This window comes from Lutra lutra, chromosome 4 (assembly GCF_902655055.1).
Source record: "Lutra lutra chromosome 4, mLutLut1.2, whole genome shotgun sequence".
Classification (NCBI taxonomy): Eukaryota; Metazoa; Chordata; class Mammalia; order Carnivora; family Mustelidae; genus Lutra; species Lutra lutra.
In genome coordinates, this window is record NC_062281.1 from 151,746,050 (window position 1) to 151,761,272 (window position 15,223).

The following is a 15,223-nucleotide window of genomic DNA, read 5'->3' on the forward strand; positions in this document are numbered from 1 at the left end:
TCTTCTAAAACTGCTAAAGTTTTTGCCTTTTATATTTAAACCTTAGACCTATCTGGAATTGATTTTTGTGTTTTCATACTATAATGAAGTAGCTAGAAATCCAATTAAATTTTCTACCATATGGATAAATGTCCTGCATGATTAATTGACTATTCCCACCTTTCCCCATGGAGGTACAATGCCATCTTTGTCATACTAAGTTTCCATATGTCTGAAGGTCTGTGTCCACGCTCCCTGTTCTATTGTCCTTTCCATCTTAATTGCATGGTGCTCTGAAACATAATAAGATATTAGTAAATACTAAATAATAAATACTAAAGTAATAAGATATAGAAGTATAGATAAGATATTAGTACACTGAGAGAGTAGTTGATATTAGTGCTTTGACATGTTCTAAGACGTGATTTATGCCTAGCGTGTGGTCAATTTTTATAAATGTTCTTTGAACATTTTAGAAAAACATGACTTCTCTAATTGTTTGGTACAATGATCAACTGATATTCTTTAAATCATTCTCTTGTTAAAAATCTATTTATTTGTGCATTTTAAGATGCTTTACCCATCAGTATTTGAAAGAAATGGGTTGAAATCTTAAATAAACATGGTAGATGGGTCAGTTTCTCCACAAACGTGGCTACTTTGCATGTCACACCTTGGTGGGTAGGTATTAGATTGAGAAACCTAAAGAGCTCTAGATGATGGTCACTAGATATTCCAGACCTCTGCTTTCATTTCCTTTTGTTCACTACAATGTCTCCTAGAGACTTGGCAAGGGAAGGAAGAAGATGGGGATCTTGAAAAGGACACTGGCACATTTTCTACAACATGGCCTCCATGGGACTTGTAGTATATCCTCTTAATTCTCTGAACCTTAGTTTCTTAACCTATGATTTGGTAATAAAAATCCTCATGTAGTGAAAAGAAGGGCCATTTGTACCCCAATGTTCATAGCAGCAATGGCCACAGTTGCCGAACTGTGGAAAGAGCCAAGATGCCCTTCAACAGACAAATAGATTAAGAAGACATGGTCCATATATACAATGGAATATTATGCCTCCATCAGAAAGAACAAATACCCAACTTTTGTATCAACATGGACGGGACTGGAGGAGATTATGCTGAGTGAAATAAGTCAAGCAGAGAGCGTCAATTATCATATGGTTTCACTTACTTGTGGGGCATAAGGAATAACATGGAGGACATTGGGAGAAGGAGGGGAGAAGTGAGTTGCGGGAAATCGGAGGGGGAGATGAACCATGAGAGACTGTGGACTCTGAGAAACAAACTGAGGGCTTTGGAGGGAGGGGGATGAGGGCTTGGGTGAGCCTGGTGGTGGGTATTAAGGAGGGCACGTATTGTATGGAGCACTGGGTGTGGTGCATAAACAATGAACTTGGAACACTGAAAAAAAAATTACAGTATTAAAAAAAATGCCAGCATAAAACTTGACATGTAGGTGCTCAAAAAGTATTACTTCCTACTATAATACCCTCTCCCCTCTCTGCATCATTTTTTAATGATCTTGTTAAAATTTTTTTTGTTACTGAGAATTCCAAATGGAAAATTCCATAGAATCTTATAATGAACTCATATATACCCAATACCCAGCCTTAAAAATTACTAGTTTGTGACGAACCTTGTTTACACTGTCACCTACCTCCCCATCTCCAGTATTTGTTAAATTAACATAAAGTATTATATTAGTTTCAGTATAGGGATTAGTACAATATAGGGATTCAACAATTTTGTATATTACATCATTTTCATGTACTCTTAATCCCCTTCACCATTTCAACCATTCCCCCCACCAACCTTTCCTCTGGATTCTGATGGGTGTGAGGTGGCATTTCAGTGTGGTTTTGGTTTGCATTTTCCTAATGATGAAAGATGTTGAGAATCTTTTCATGTGTCAGTGTGTCTTCTTAGGAGAACTATCTGTTCATGTCCTCTGCCCATTTTTTAATTGGATTATTTAGATTTTTTTGGTGTTGACCTTTGTGAGTTCTTTATATATTTTGGATACTAATATTTTGGATACTAACCCTTTATCAGTTATGTCATTTACAAATATTTTACCCCATTCAATAGGCTGCATTTTGGTTTTGTTGTTTCCTTTGCTATGCAGAAGCTTTTAATTTTGATATAGTCCCAATAGTTTATTTTTGCTTTTATTTCCCTTGCCTTAGGAGACATAACTAGAAAAATGTTGCTAGGGCCAATGTCAGAGAAATTACTACCTGTTCTTTCTTCCAGAGTTTTTATGGTTTCAAGTCTCAAATTTATGTCCTTAACTTTATTTTTTCAGTGTTCCAAGATTCATTGTTTATGCACCACACCCAGTGCTCCATGCAATACATGCCCTCCTTAATACCCACCATCAGGCTCACCCAACCTCCCACACTCCTTCCCTCCAAAACCCTCAGTTTGTTTCTCAGAGTCCACAGTCTCTCATGATTTGTGTCCCCCTCTGATTTCCCCCAACTCACTTCTCCCCTCCTTCTCCCAATGTCCTCATGTTATTCCTTATGCTCCACAAGTAAGTGAAACTGTACGATATTTTACTCTCTCTGCTTGACTTATTTCACTCAGCATAATCTCCTCCAGTCCCGTCCATGTTGATACAAAAGTTGGGTATTCTTTCTTTCTGATGGAGGCATAATATTCCATTGTATATATGGACCATATCTTCTTAATCTATTCGCCTGTTGAAGGGCATCTTGGCTCTTTCCAGAGTTTGGTGACTGTGGCCATTGCTGTTATGAATATTGGGGTACAGATGGCCCTTTTTTTCTCTACATCTGTATCTTTGGGGTAAATACCCAGTAGTGCAATTGCAGGGTCATAGGGTAGCTCTATTTTTAATTTCTTAAGCAATCTCCACACTTTTCCAAGTGGGTGCACCAACTTGCATTCCCACCAACAATGTAAGAGGTTTCCCCTTTCTCCACATCCTCTTCAACACTTGTTGTTTACTGTCTTGTTAATTTTGGCCGTTCTAACTCATGTAAGCTGGTATCTCCATGTGGTTTGAATCTGCCTGATGGCTAATGATGATGAACATTTTTTCATGTGTCTGTTAGTCATTTGTATGTCTTATTTGGAAAAGTGTTCATGTCTTCTGCCCATTTTTTTATGTGATTATCTGTTTTTTGTGTGTTGAGTTTGAGGAGTTCTTTATAGATCTTGGATATCAGCCCTTTGTCTGTAGTGTCGTTTGTGAATATCTTCTTCCATTCCATGGGTTGCCTCTTTGTTTTGTTGACTGTTTCCTTTGCTGTGCAGAAGCTTTTGATCTTGATGAAGTCCCAAAAGTTCATTTTTGCTTTTGTTTCTTTTGCCTTTGGAGACATGTCTTGAAAGATGTTGCTGTAGCCGATGTCCTTATACTATTTTGAGTTTATTTCTGTTTGTAGTATAAGAAAGTGGTCCAGTTTCACTCTTTTGTTATCTGGTTTTCCCAATACCATTTGTTAAATACACTTTTCCCCATTGCGTATTTTTGCTTTCTTGCCAAAGATTAATTGACCATATAATTGTGAGTTTATTTCTGGATTTTCTATTCTGTTCCATTGATCTGTGTCTATTTTGTGCCACTACCATACTGTTTTGATTTCTATAGCTTTGTAGTATATCTTGAAATCTGAGATTGTGAAGGCTCCAGTTTGTTCATTGTTTTAAAGATTGCTTTGCCTATTCAGGGTCCTTTATGGTTCCATACAAAGTTAAGGATTGTCTGTTCCAGTTCTGTGAAAAACGATATTGGTATTTTGATAGGAACTGCATTAAATTTCTAAATTACTTTGGGTAGTATGGATACTTTAACTATATTGGTTATGCCAATCCATGAGCATGGGATATCCTTCCATTCATTTGTGTCATTTTCAATTTCTTTCATCAGTGTTTTGTAGATCTCAAATTATAGGTCTTTCATCTCCTTGGTTAAGTTTATTCCTAGATTATTTTTTGTGCAATTATAAGTGGGATTCCTTTCTTTATTTCTCATTCTGCTGGTTCATTATTAGTGTATAGAGATGTAACAGATTTCTTTATATTGATATTATGTTCTGCAACCTTACTGAATTCATTTATCTGTTCTAGTAGGTTTTTTGGTGGAGTCTTTTGGGTTTTTTGTATAGAGAATCAGATCACCTGCAAATAGTGAAAGTTTTGCTATTTACCAATTTGGATGCTTTTTATCCCTTTTTTCTTCTCTGATTGCCGTGGCTAGGATTGCCAGTACTATGTTGAATAAAAGTGGTGAGAATGGACATATATGCCTTATTTCTGATCCTAGGAGGAAAGCTCTCAGTTTTTCACTAGTGAGGATGATGTTAGTTGCGGGTTTTTTTCGTTTATGGCCTTTATTATGTTGAGGTATGTTCCCTCTAAACCAACTTTGTTGAGAGTTTTTATCATGCACGATGTTGTAGTTTGTCAAATTTTTTTTCTGCATCTATTAAAATTATCATATGGTTCTTATTCTTTCTCTTGTTGATGTGACATATCATGTTGATTGATTTGTGAATATTGAACCACATTTGCATCCCAGGAACAAATCCCACTTGACCGTGGTGAGTGATTTTTTAAATATATTGTTGGATTTGGTTTGATACTGTTTTGTTGAGGATTTTTGTATCTATATTCATCAGAGATACTGGCCTGAGGTCCTCTTTTTTCGATGTGTCTTTATCTGGTTTTGGAATAAGGATAATGCTGTCCTCATAGAATTAATTTAGAAGCTTTCCTTCCTCTTCTATTTTTTGGAATAACTTGAGAAGAATGGGTATTAAATCTTCTTTGAAAGTTTGATAGAATTTACCTGTGAAGTTTTCTGCTCCTGGGCTTTGTTTCTTGGGAATTTTTTGATTATTGATTCAATTTCATTGCTGGTAATCAGTCTGTTCAAATTTTCTATTTCTTCCTGATTCAGTTTTGGTAGGTTATATATTTTCATAATATTCTCTTATAATCCGTTCCATTTCTGTGGTATCTTGTTATTTCGCCTCTCTTTTTTCTGATTTTGTTTGAGTCTTCTCTTTTTTGTGAGTCTAGCTGGAAGTACCTATCAATTTCATTGATCTTTTCAAAGAAGCAGCTCCTGTTTTCATTGATCTGTTCTATTACTTTTAATTTCTATATTGTTTATTTCTGCTTTGATCTTATTATTTCTTTCTACTGGTTTGGGTTTTCTTTGTTCTTTTTCTAGCTTCTTCAGGTATAAGGTTGGGTCATTTGAGATTTTTGCTTCTTGAGGTAGACCTGTGTGGCTATAGACTTCCCTCTTAGAATACCTTTTGCTGCATCCCAAAGATTTGAAACCCTTGTGTTTCATTTTCATTTCTCTCCATATATCTCTTGACTTCCTCTTTAATTTCTTGGTTGACCCATTCATTGTTTAGTAGTATGTTATTTAACCTTCATGTATGCGTGTTCTTTTTAGATTTTTTTCTTATAGTTGGTTTCTAGTTTCATAGTGTCATGATCAGAAGACACATGGTATGACTGATTTTTTTTTTTAATTTATTGAGGCTTGTTTTGTGACCTAATATGTGACCTATTCCAGAGAATGTTCCTTGTACACTTGAAAAGAATTATATTCTGCTGTTTTAGGATGGAATGTTCTTAGATCCATCTGATCCAATGTATCATTCAAAGCCATGGTGTCCTTGTTGATTCTGTTTAGATGATCTGTGCATTGATGTAATTGGGATGTTAAAGTCCCCTACCACTATATTACTGTCAGTTACTTTCTTTACATTTGTTATTACCTTTTTCATGTATTTGGGTGCTCCCATGTTGGATATATAAATATTTACAATTGTTATATCTTCTTGTTGAATCATTCTCTTGAGTATATAGTATCTTTTTTTGTCTCTTGTTACAGTCTTTTAAAGTCTATTTTTTGTGATAAAAGCATTGCTACCATGACTTTCTTTTCACTTCCATTTGCATGAAAAATGCCTTTCCATCCCTTTATGATCAATCTGCAGGTATCTTTAAGTTTAAAGTGTCTCTTGTTGGCAGCTAAAGATGGGTCTTGCTTTTTTATCTATTCTGTCACCCTGTGTCTTTTGATTGGAGTGTTTAGTCCATTTATATTCAAAGTAATTTCCGATAGGTATATATTTGGTTAGCATTTTGTCACTTGCTCTGTGGTTGTTTTGTTAGTTTTTTTCTGTTCTTCTCTTGCTCTCTTGTCTCACAGTTTGCTGGTTTATTTAATGATAGATTTAGATTCCTTTCTCTTTATTCTTTGCATACCTATTATTGGTTTTTTATATATGGTTACCATTAGATTTATATATAACATCTTCTGCATATAGAAGTCTGTTATAAGTTAATGTTTGCTTAAGTTTGAACCCATTCTTTACTCCTCTTCTCCCATTTTAGGTATATGATTTATACCTTACATCCTCTTATTTTGTGAATCCCTTGACTGATTTTTATAGATATTTTACTGCTTTTATGCTTCCTATTTTTCTTACTCCTACATAAAGTCTTTCCTTTCCACTCGAAGAATCTTCTTTAAACTTTCTTGTAAAATTGATTTCGTGGTCATGAATTTCTTTAACTTTTATTTGTCTGGGAAACTCTTCATCTCTCCTTCTATTCTGATTGATAGCCTTGCTGGATAGAGTATTCTTGATGGCAGGGTTTCGGGGGGTTTTGTTTTGCTTGTTGTTGTTGTTTTCTTCCAGCACTTTGAAGATATCATCTCACTCTCCTCTGGCCTGCAAAATTTCTGCTGAAAAATCAGCTGATAGCCTTATGGAGTTTCACTTGTATGTAACTGTTTTCTTTTCTCTTACTGCTTTTAAAATTCTCTCATCACTACTTTTTGCCATTTTAATCAGTATGTGTCTTGGTGTGGACCTCCTAGGGTGATTTTGTTGGGAACTTGCTGTACCTCCTGGCTCTGAATGTGTTTCCTTCTCCAGATTCTGGAATTTTTCAGCTATCATTTCTTCAAATAAATTTTCAGCCCCCCTTTCTTTCTCTTATCCTTCTGGGATCCCTATAAAGTGAATGTTAATGTATCTGATGGTGTCACTGAATTCCTTAAGTCTCTTTCCATTTTTGTTGTTGGTGGTGGTAGTGGTGGTCTCTCTCCTATTCAGCTTAATTCCTTTGCATTACTTTGTCCTCCAGGTCTCTAATCAGTTATTCCACTTACTCTAGTTAACCCTTTATTCCATCTAGTGTATTTTTTAAAAGATTTTATTTATTTATTTGAGAGAGAGAGCATGAACCAGGGGAGGAGCAGAGATAGAATCTCAAGTAGGCTCTACTCTGAGCAGGGAGCTTGAAGTGGGGCTGGCTCTCACCACCCATGAGATCATGACTTGAGCCAAAACCAAGAGTATGATGCTTAACCAACTGAGCCACCCAGGTGCCCCTCCATCTAGTGTATTTTTAACTTCAGTTATTGAGTTCTTCAGCTCTGATTTTTTTTTGTCTTGTTTGCTATCTCTTTGTAAAGGGTCTCACTGAGGTCTTCCACTCTTTTCTCTAGTATCTTTATGACCATTACTTTAAATTCCCTACCATGCATATTACTTATCTCCATTTTGCTTAGGTCTGTTGCTATGATTTTGTCCTGTTCTTTCATTTTGGACAATTCCTCTGTCTCCTACATTGTCTAACTCTTTGTGTGTTTGTGTGTTACAAAAATCACCTACATCTCCTGTTTTTGAAAGTAGGAGCTTTATGAAGAAGTCCTATAGTGTCCTGCAGTGTAGTGTCCCCTGTTCACCAGAACCTGGTGCTTCTGGAATCTCTCCTATGTGTGTTGTGTGGCTCTTGCTGTTGTGGCTGAGCCACATTGGCCTTCAGTCATCCCAATGGCTCTCTAACCTGTTGCAGGCAGGGTTTGTTCCCTGTGTTACTAGTGGGCCAGTCTGGAAGTGTCTTGGGTTTGAGATGACTCAGTCCAGGTATTTGCCAGAGGTGGAGTAGCACTGAATTGCAGGGCAGTTTCCTTGTGTTGTTCCCTAAGAAGCTTTCATTGGTGGATGGGACCTGCAGCCAGACCAGATGTCTGCTCCCAGGCCACTGCTGGAGCCACAGTCTGACCCATGTGTATGACTATCTTTCCTTCTCCTGGAACAGGATTCACCCTGCAGTGGTGCTGGCCCCTGCCGGGGCTGCTTGCACACTGCCAGGCTTCAGCCAAGTGCATATAGGAGGGGCATGTTCATAGGAGAAGACAAGGGTAGGTGCACTGCCAGCAAGGTCTCCCCCCTTGCACCATGGGAGGGGACCTGCAACCTCTAGGGTGAGGTAGGAGAGGTTGGAGGGGGTGGATCCCCAAAAGTGCATGGGGGCAGGTGAGTGGTGTTAGCAAGCTAGGTGGAGAGTGTTCACAGCACTGGTTCCCAGTGGTGTCAAGGCTAGGGGGCAGGGGAGGAAATAATGCCTGCCTGCTCCTTTGTTTCTGGAGAAGATTCTTATCCCTCCAGTGCCTGTTCAGATATTGATAAACAACTCTCCCTCCTGCTTGCCCCAGGCATTTTTCAAACTGCTGCTTCTAGCCTGTATCTCCTTGGAGCTGTTTGTTTTGCTTTCTTTTTAAGGGCAAGGACTCCACTTACTCTAGTCCTTTTGGTTCTCCCAGATTGAGCTTGCTGATTTTTGAAGTTCCAGGTGTTAAGCCCCTGATTTTAAGAACTCATGAAATTTAGCCCCTCTCGTTTTTAAAGCCAAATATTGGGGTGTGGGTTCACCTTCCCTGGAGTGTCTCTTTCTTTTCTCCATGCCTACAGCATCCCTCCCTCATGTGTACAGTCCTAAGGGTCTGTTTAGCTCCCTACAGTGACTCTGACCTTCCTACACTCTTCAGTATGGCTTTTTCTTTACGTTTAGCTGTGAAGTCTGTTCTGCCAGTCTTCAAATCATGTTCTGGGTTATTTACACTGATGTAGATGTTATCTAAGTTGTATCCATGGGACAAGGTGAGCTTAGGGTCTTCCTACTCTGCCATCTTCCCCAGCTCCTCCCTCTATCCTTTTCTGCTAGTGCTAAACACTAGATTTGTCTGATCTCAAGGTAATGGTTAATATTATTCATGTTTTAGAGGCAAAGACACTGACGCTCAGGAGGGGAAATGTGATTATAAGCAGGTTGATCTCTTGCTTCTGGTTTCAAATTTGGATCACCACACATCAGGGGTCAGCAAACTATGATCTATGGGCCAAAAGAGCTGGCCACTTGTTTTTGTAAATACAGTCACAATAGCAGAGTTTAGTAGTTACCACAAAGATGATATATTGCAAAGCTTAAGATATATACAACCTGATCTTGACATGGATTATCCAAATATATTTCTAGGTGATGTTTTAACTTTTTTTTAAATAAAATTTTATTGTCCAAAAAGTACTGATGTTTCCATAAAAGTTTCAGTTACATATTTACTTGCTCAAAATGTCTTTCTCCTTAGAGATGAAAATAAACTAAAAACTTGGAAACCCAAGTTTTTGATGGCAAAGGAAAAGAGAGAGACAAAAGGTGCTGAAGAATCAGAAAGGTAGGAGCACAGGTATACTTAGATTACTGCTGATCTGCTGAAATTTATACCTCTTAGAGCTGTGTGACTTTAGGCAAGTCATTAAATTTGTCAAGTTCCTCATCTATAAAATGAGAATAATAGCACCTACAGCACATAGCTGAGAGGGTTAAAAGAGAAAAAAAAATGAAAATGTACAGTGCCACACACATTTCTCTTGTCATCATCCAGACTTTGGTAGATAGGGAGTAAGGAAAGATTTCAAGCCAACCATTATCAAATGATGAAAAAACTTTGTCTTCTTTTAGGCTGTATGAACTTTTCCCCTATAGATGGAACTTAAATAATACACCAACTGGAACTTAAACTTTGAGAAATACGATCATATAACAAGACTAATTTCCCTAAAACACAATTTTAGTTATGACTATATTAGTGTTAGAATTTTAAAAAGAATGTTTTATCAACTCATGACCAAACCTTCATTCTTGTGATTCAAGTTTCCAGCTGGCTGTTGCGGGAGGTGCTGTTTTTACTGTCTCAGGTGGTTACTATGTGATCTGTGCTCTGGAGCACAGGGCAGGATCTGGGATACTTTTAACAGTTGTCTTGGGGAAATCTTTGTTTAAATACCCATTGAACTGGGAACACTGTGTGGTCCGTCTGCTCTGGGAAACCTGTTTAGAAAAGTTGTAAAGGGGAAGCCCAAAAGAAAGCAGACTTCTGTCTATAACATATTTAAACACAGAGGATGGCACAGGATGGCCTTTCCCATAACCTTATTTTCTTTGGGCTTAGACTTGATGTAATTTACTCTCCCCAAGTTCAAAAGATGTAGACTACAAAAGTGTCTCTCCACCTTAAACTTCATAATTTTATATAGCATACCAAAACAGAATTTCTTTTTTTTTTTTTTTTTAAAGATTTTATTTATTTATTTGACAGAGAGAAATCACAAGTAGGCAGAGAGGCAGGCAGAGAGAGAGGAGGAAGCAGGCTCCCCGCTGAGCAGAAAGCCCGATGTGGGGCTTGAACCCAGGACCTGGGATCATGACCTGAGCCGAAGGCAGCGGCTTAACCCACTGAGCCACCCAGGCGCCCCCAAAACAGAATTTCAAGAGAGAAAATATCCGTGAAATTTTTGACGCTTCTCCACAAAAAAAAGTTTAGTATTTCAATGTACACATACGTCTTTCAGGAAACAATTTTCTAGTGCTTTTTTTTTTTTTTTTAAGATTTTATTTATTTATTTGACAGAGATCACAAGTAGACAGGCAGGCAGAGAGAGTGAGAGGAGGAAGCAGGCTCCCCGCAGAGCAGAGAGCCTGATGTGGGGCTCGATCCTAGGACCCTGGGATCATGACCTGAGCCAAAGGCAGAGGCTTAATCCACTGAGCCACCCAGGTGCCCCTAGTGCTTTTTTTCTTATAACAAACTGATATTATAGTTTACTTTTACTTTCAACTGGATTAATTTTAAAATATGGTAAATTTTGAAATGTGATATTGGAGCTATCATATTCCTATAGATTATCAATTTTGAGTGCTTTTTGTTCCTTTAAAAAGTTTTTTTTTAAGATTTTATTTATTTGACGGAGATCACAAGTAGGCAGAGAGGCAGGCAGAGAAGGGGGGTAAGCAGGCTCCCTGCAGAGCAGAAAGCCCGATGTGGGGCTCAATCCAAGGACCTGGGATCATCACCTGAGCCGAAGGCAGAGGCTTTAACCCACTGAGCTACTCAGGTGCCCCTTAAAATGGTTTCTGCCATAACTTGTTCCACCAGTAAGAAATGCATTCTATGTTAGTTCAACCATTTTATAATCTTTTTATGAAACAAAAATGACAAATTTTCAGAGAAGTTGGAGAAGGATATTCCAGGTACAAAGGCATAGAAACGATAGCCCACTTTCTAAGATGTTCTAACACAGACGTGTGTGTGTGTGTGTGTGTGTGTGTGTGAGAGAGAGAGAGAGAGAGAGAGAGAGAGAGAGAGAGAGAGAAGCTTGAAAGGTAGATTGGGGCTAGCTTATAAAATGCTGTGTGTACCACGCTAAGGAATTTGACTTTATCTTGTGGGCACTAGAGACAAGGTTTTAAGCAAAAGCGTGACATCAATTACATTTTAGAAAGATGACTCTGGAGACAAGTATGCAGTTGGATTTGAGGAAGGAGAGGCAAGAGGAAGATGGTATCTCAGGTAAGAAGTGAAAATGTGGCAGTGGCTATAATCTTGGGACAGAATGAAAAAGATGTAGGAGACACTTCGGAATAAAACTAACAGGACTTGCTTTTTTCCTTCTGTCAATATATTGAACTGCTACAAAAGCACCAACCCCCATGTGAAGAACAGGAGGGAGGAAAAGGGAGGATTAAGAGTGTAATCGGCCTCTGCTGTAGGGTTATCTATTGACTTTTACTTGCTGACAATTTTGCACTTATTTTGTGGTATCTTACTTTACTTTCTTAATCTGAATCTTCTCCAGAACCATTCAGCAAACAGAACAGTTCTCTGATTGAAGTACAAAGATTTATGATTTTTTGAACAAGCTAATTATACTTTGAATCCTGATTCAGAGGAGTTTTTTAACTTAAATTGCTTAACCAATTTTATTTTATCCCTAATTATTATCTTGGTATTAAAAAAAAACCCACAACATTTTTACTTTAAGATTTCATTTATTTATTTGAGAGAGAAAGAAAGCACGAGCGGGGTGGGTGGAGAGGTAGAAGAGAAGCAGACTCCCTGCTTCAGAGGGGGCCAGATGTGGGGCTTGATCCCGGGACACTGGAATCATGACCTGAGCTGAAGGCAGATGATTAACTGAGCCACCCAGGTGTCCGCACAGCCTTTTTAATTACAGGAAAAAGCAATTGGTATTACTTATGCTGTTCAACTGTTCTGACACTCTACTGGAAATATGTGTTATGTACATAATCATCTACAAATACATATATATATATACACACACACACACAGACATATATATGTGTATATATTTATGATTTTATATAAAAGTATATACATACAAAATTATACCTGAATTTATCCTGAAGTAGCATGAGTTTTCAGATTTGGGAACTTAAGAGTTTATTATGGTACATTTAACCTGACCTGCATATTTCTTGCCACTCCCATCTTCTAGAAATTTCTTCCGAACCAAGAAGCAAAACTTAGAAAAGATGAGAATGGAAAAAGAAGAAAAACATTTTAGAGAACAATTTGAGGTATGTTCTCCTCTGAAGGTAAAAGTTATAAACAGAAATTCCTAGCTTTTAATATTACTAAAGATCCTACAAGTGTTGCACCTCTGCCTCTGGGATAGATAGGACCAAAACTAAACAGCTGATAACGTTTTTTCCTGATGCATTCTTATATTATCATGCCTTTATACCTGCTATCCCCTCTGTCTGGAAAAACTAAGTTATTCTTAAGGCTCTGTTCAACTGTCACCCACTCTTCTTGGGAAAGTAATTAAGCACATTTTATCTGTTAAACACATATCTGTTCTAACACTGGTCTGTTTATAACACAGCCTGTGTATGTGTGTGTATTCTGAGCTAAACTCAAGTACTGTCTGAGTAAAGATTTTGTCTCATTCAAGTTTGTTCCTACCTCCCGACATATCTGGACACATAGAGTTCAGTGAGTGACTGAATGACGAGATAAACAAATGAAACAAGTGGATGAAGGAAGCAGTATCTGAAGCTTCTTGACTTCTGTCATTATGAATCCATGGAGTATTTCCTCAATTCCAAGGTTCAAACGGTCCTTCCTTATAATTTCATATACTGTCACCATGAGAATTAAGAAACATATTGAATAGCTCCCAGGTCCCAGATACTGGATTGAGAGAGAGAATGTGGACATCCTGCTCATAGAATTTCTCCACGTCACTACTACTCCCCATTATGAAATGGGTCAAGATTAGGCTTCTTAACATGACATAAAAATCTCTTCATTTCATAACTTCTTGTCTTTCAGGTTTTATTTCCTGCTGTTCTTCACCTTGCACTTCAGGCTTTGGCAACAAACTCTTCAGTTCTGTCCCTTCTATGAACATCCACTTCAGTCCCTGTCCTGCTACTCCCTTCCTCCAGGCATTTACTTGGTCTGCTCCAACTATCTGGTGATACTCTTACTACTTTTCCCCATCTGACTAGCTTTCATTCACTTATCAACACCCATCAAGGCATCTCCTCTCCTCCAGGAAGACTGACCCACACTTGCTCATTAAGGAAATTCCTCTTCCTCTATATTCCTCTACATCTGAGCTTATCACAAGCATTAACATTATGGCAATTATGTGTTCACCAATTAAACTATGAGCTCTTGGAGGACAGGGTTATCTTATCTTTATATCCATGTGCAGAGCAGAATAAAATTACCTTTGTAAATGTCCAAAAATGTTTTTGGACTGAACAAAAAAGAATATACACAAATCCTTCATAATCATTAACCCACTGAGCCACCCAGGCGCCCCCCCTCATAATCATTAATAACTCTTGCTTTGGACCAAAGCTGATTAGAGCTGTTATATCTAGAAGCCATGATATGAAATTATTTACTGCAACTGTGATATTATTAATTGAGAAACATTAGTGTAACAATTACTTGCTGAATTGACCTTACATTCCATTTAGTGCTTTTCTCATTCTGTGACTATCTCATATCTCATGTGTATGATTCCATTCTTCCTTATTACCTGTGGTGACTTTTCCTTATATATCCTTAGAAAAACTATGCCACATTAGTAATTTTATTCAGCTCAAATCACAGAAGTTTAGTGCCTCATTTGTGCTAGGCATTAAGAGTACAAGGTTGAATAAAACTGTCTTCCATTTTCATTTTAAGATAATATGTTTATTAAGTACTGTAATAGTATATACAAAGTGTAGTTAAACAGAAAATTATACATTGCTGTTGTTTAAGTCTTCATGAGAAGTGGTTTAAGAGGAAAAAAGTGTTTTGGGCAGAGAAAACCACATGAGCATTGGCCAGTAAGTATAAATGTAGCTGGTATATTCAGGACCATCACATAGCTTGATGTGACTTCATAATGGGACAGAAATGGGAGCATGGGAAATGACCATATGCCAAAGAACCTGAATGTCAAGGTGAGAAATGTGGATCTTATCATGAAAGCAATGAAGAATCTTTGGAATTTGACAAAAAGCAAAATGCCTGATTAATTTTCATTTTAAGAAATCACTGTATTCATAATGAACAATGGCCTAGAAAAGGGTAAGAAATCAATCAGTGAGGAAGCTATCACTTTGTTAGACAAAAGAAAAATCTATCTTGTGGATCAGATCCCGTTTGGTATAGAATGATGTATTTTATCATTCAAACTCCACACACTTCTGAGAGTGGAAGAAGGCATACCTAATCCTAATCCTATGTGTAGAGACACTAAATATAAGCAGACTGTCCTGAGCAGAGGGAGATGTCTGGCCACCCTAATTTGGTTAAGTACACATCTGTAAATATAAGCTTTGTGTTGTGGAACTTTTTCTGAGTCAACAGATATCAGCCCATTAGAAGGTGGTATACCTAGAGCTGTATAGGCTGGCTAGTTTATCATACAGAAGAAAACCTCCTTTAAGGTCATAAATTGAATTTCTCATCAGTTTTTTTCACAAATGCCTGTCTCTGACGCCAGGAGAGTGGGAATTGACCCCTATACCTACTACTTTATATATAAGCCCACCCAGAGAGGAAGAG

The 15,223-nt window shown here is 37.7% G+C and overlaps 1 protein-coding gene across 1 annotated transcript in view; it reads left to right on the forward strand.

The window, feature by feature from the left end:
- Positions 1-15,223, forward strand: part of FYB2 (FYN binding protein 2) — a 124,790-nt gene that overhangs the window by 104,940 nt on the left and 4,627 nt on the right. Inside the window, 2 exon segments of the mRNA XM_047723606.1 lie at positions 9,437-9,523; positions 12,645-12,726. Of these exon segments, the coding sequence (XP_047579562.1) occupies positions 9,437-9,523; positions 12,645-12,726 (169 nt within the window).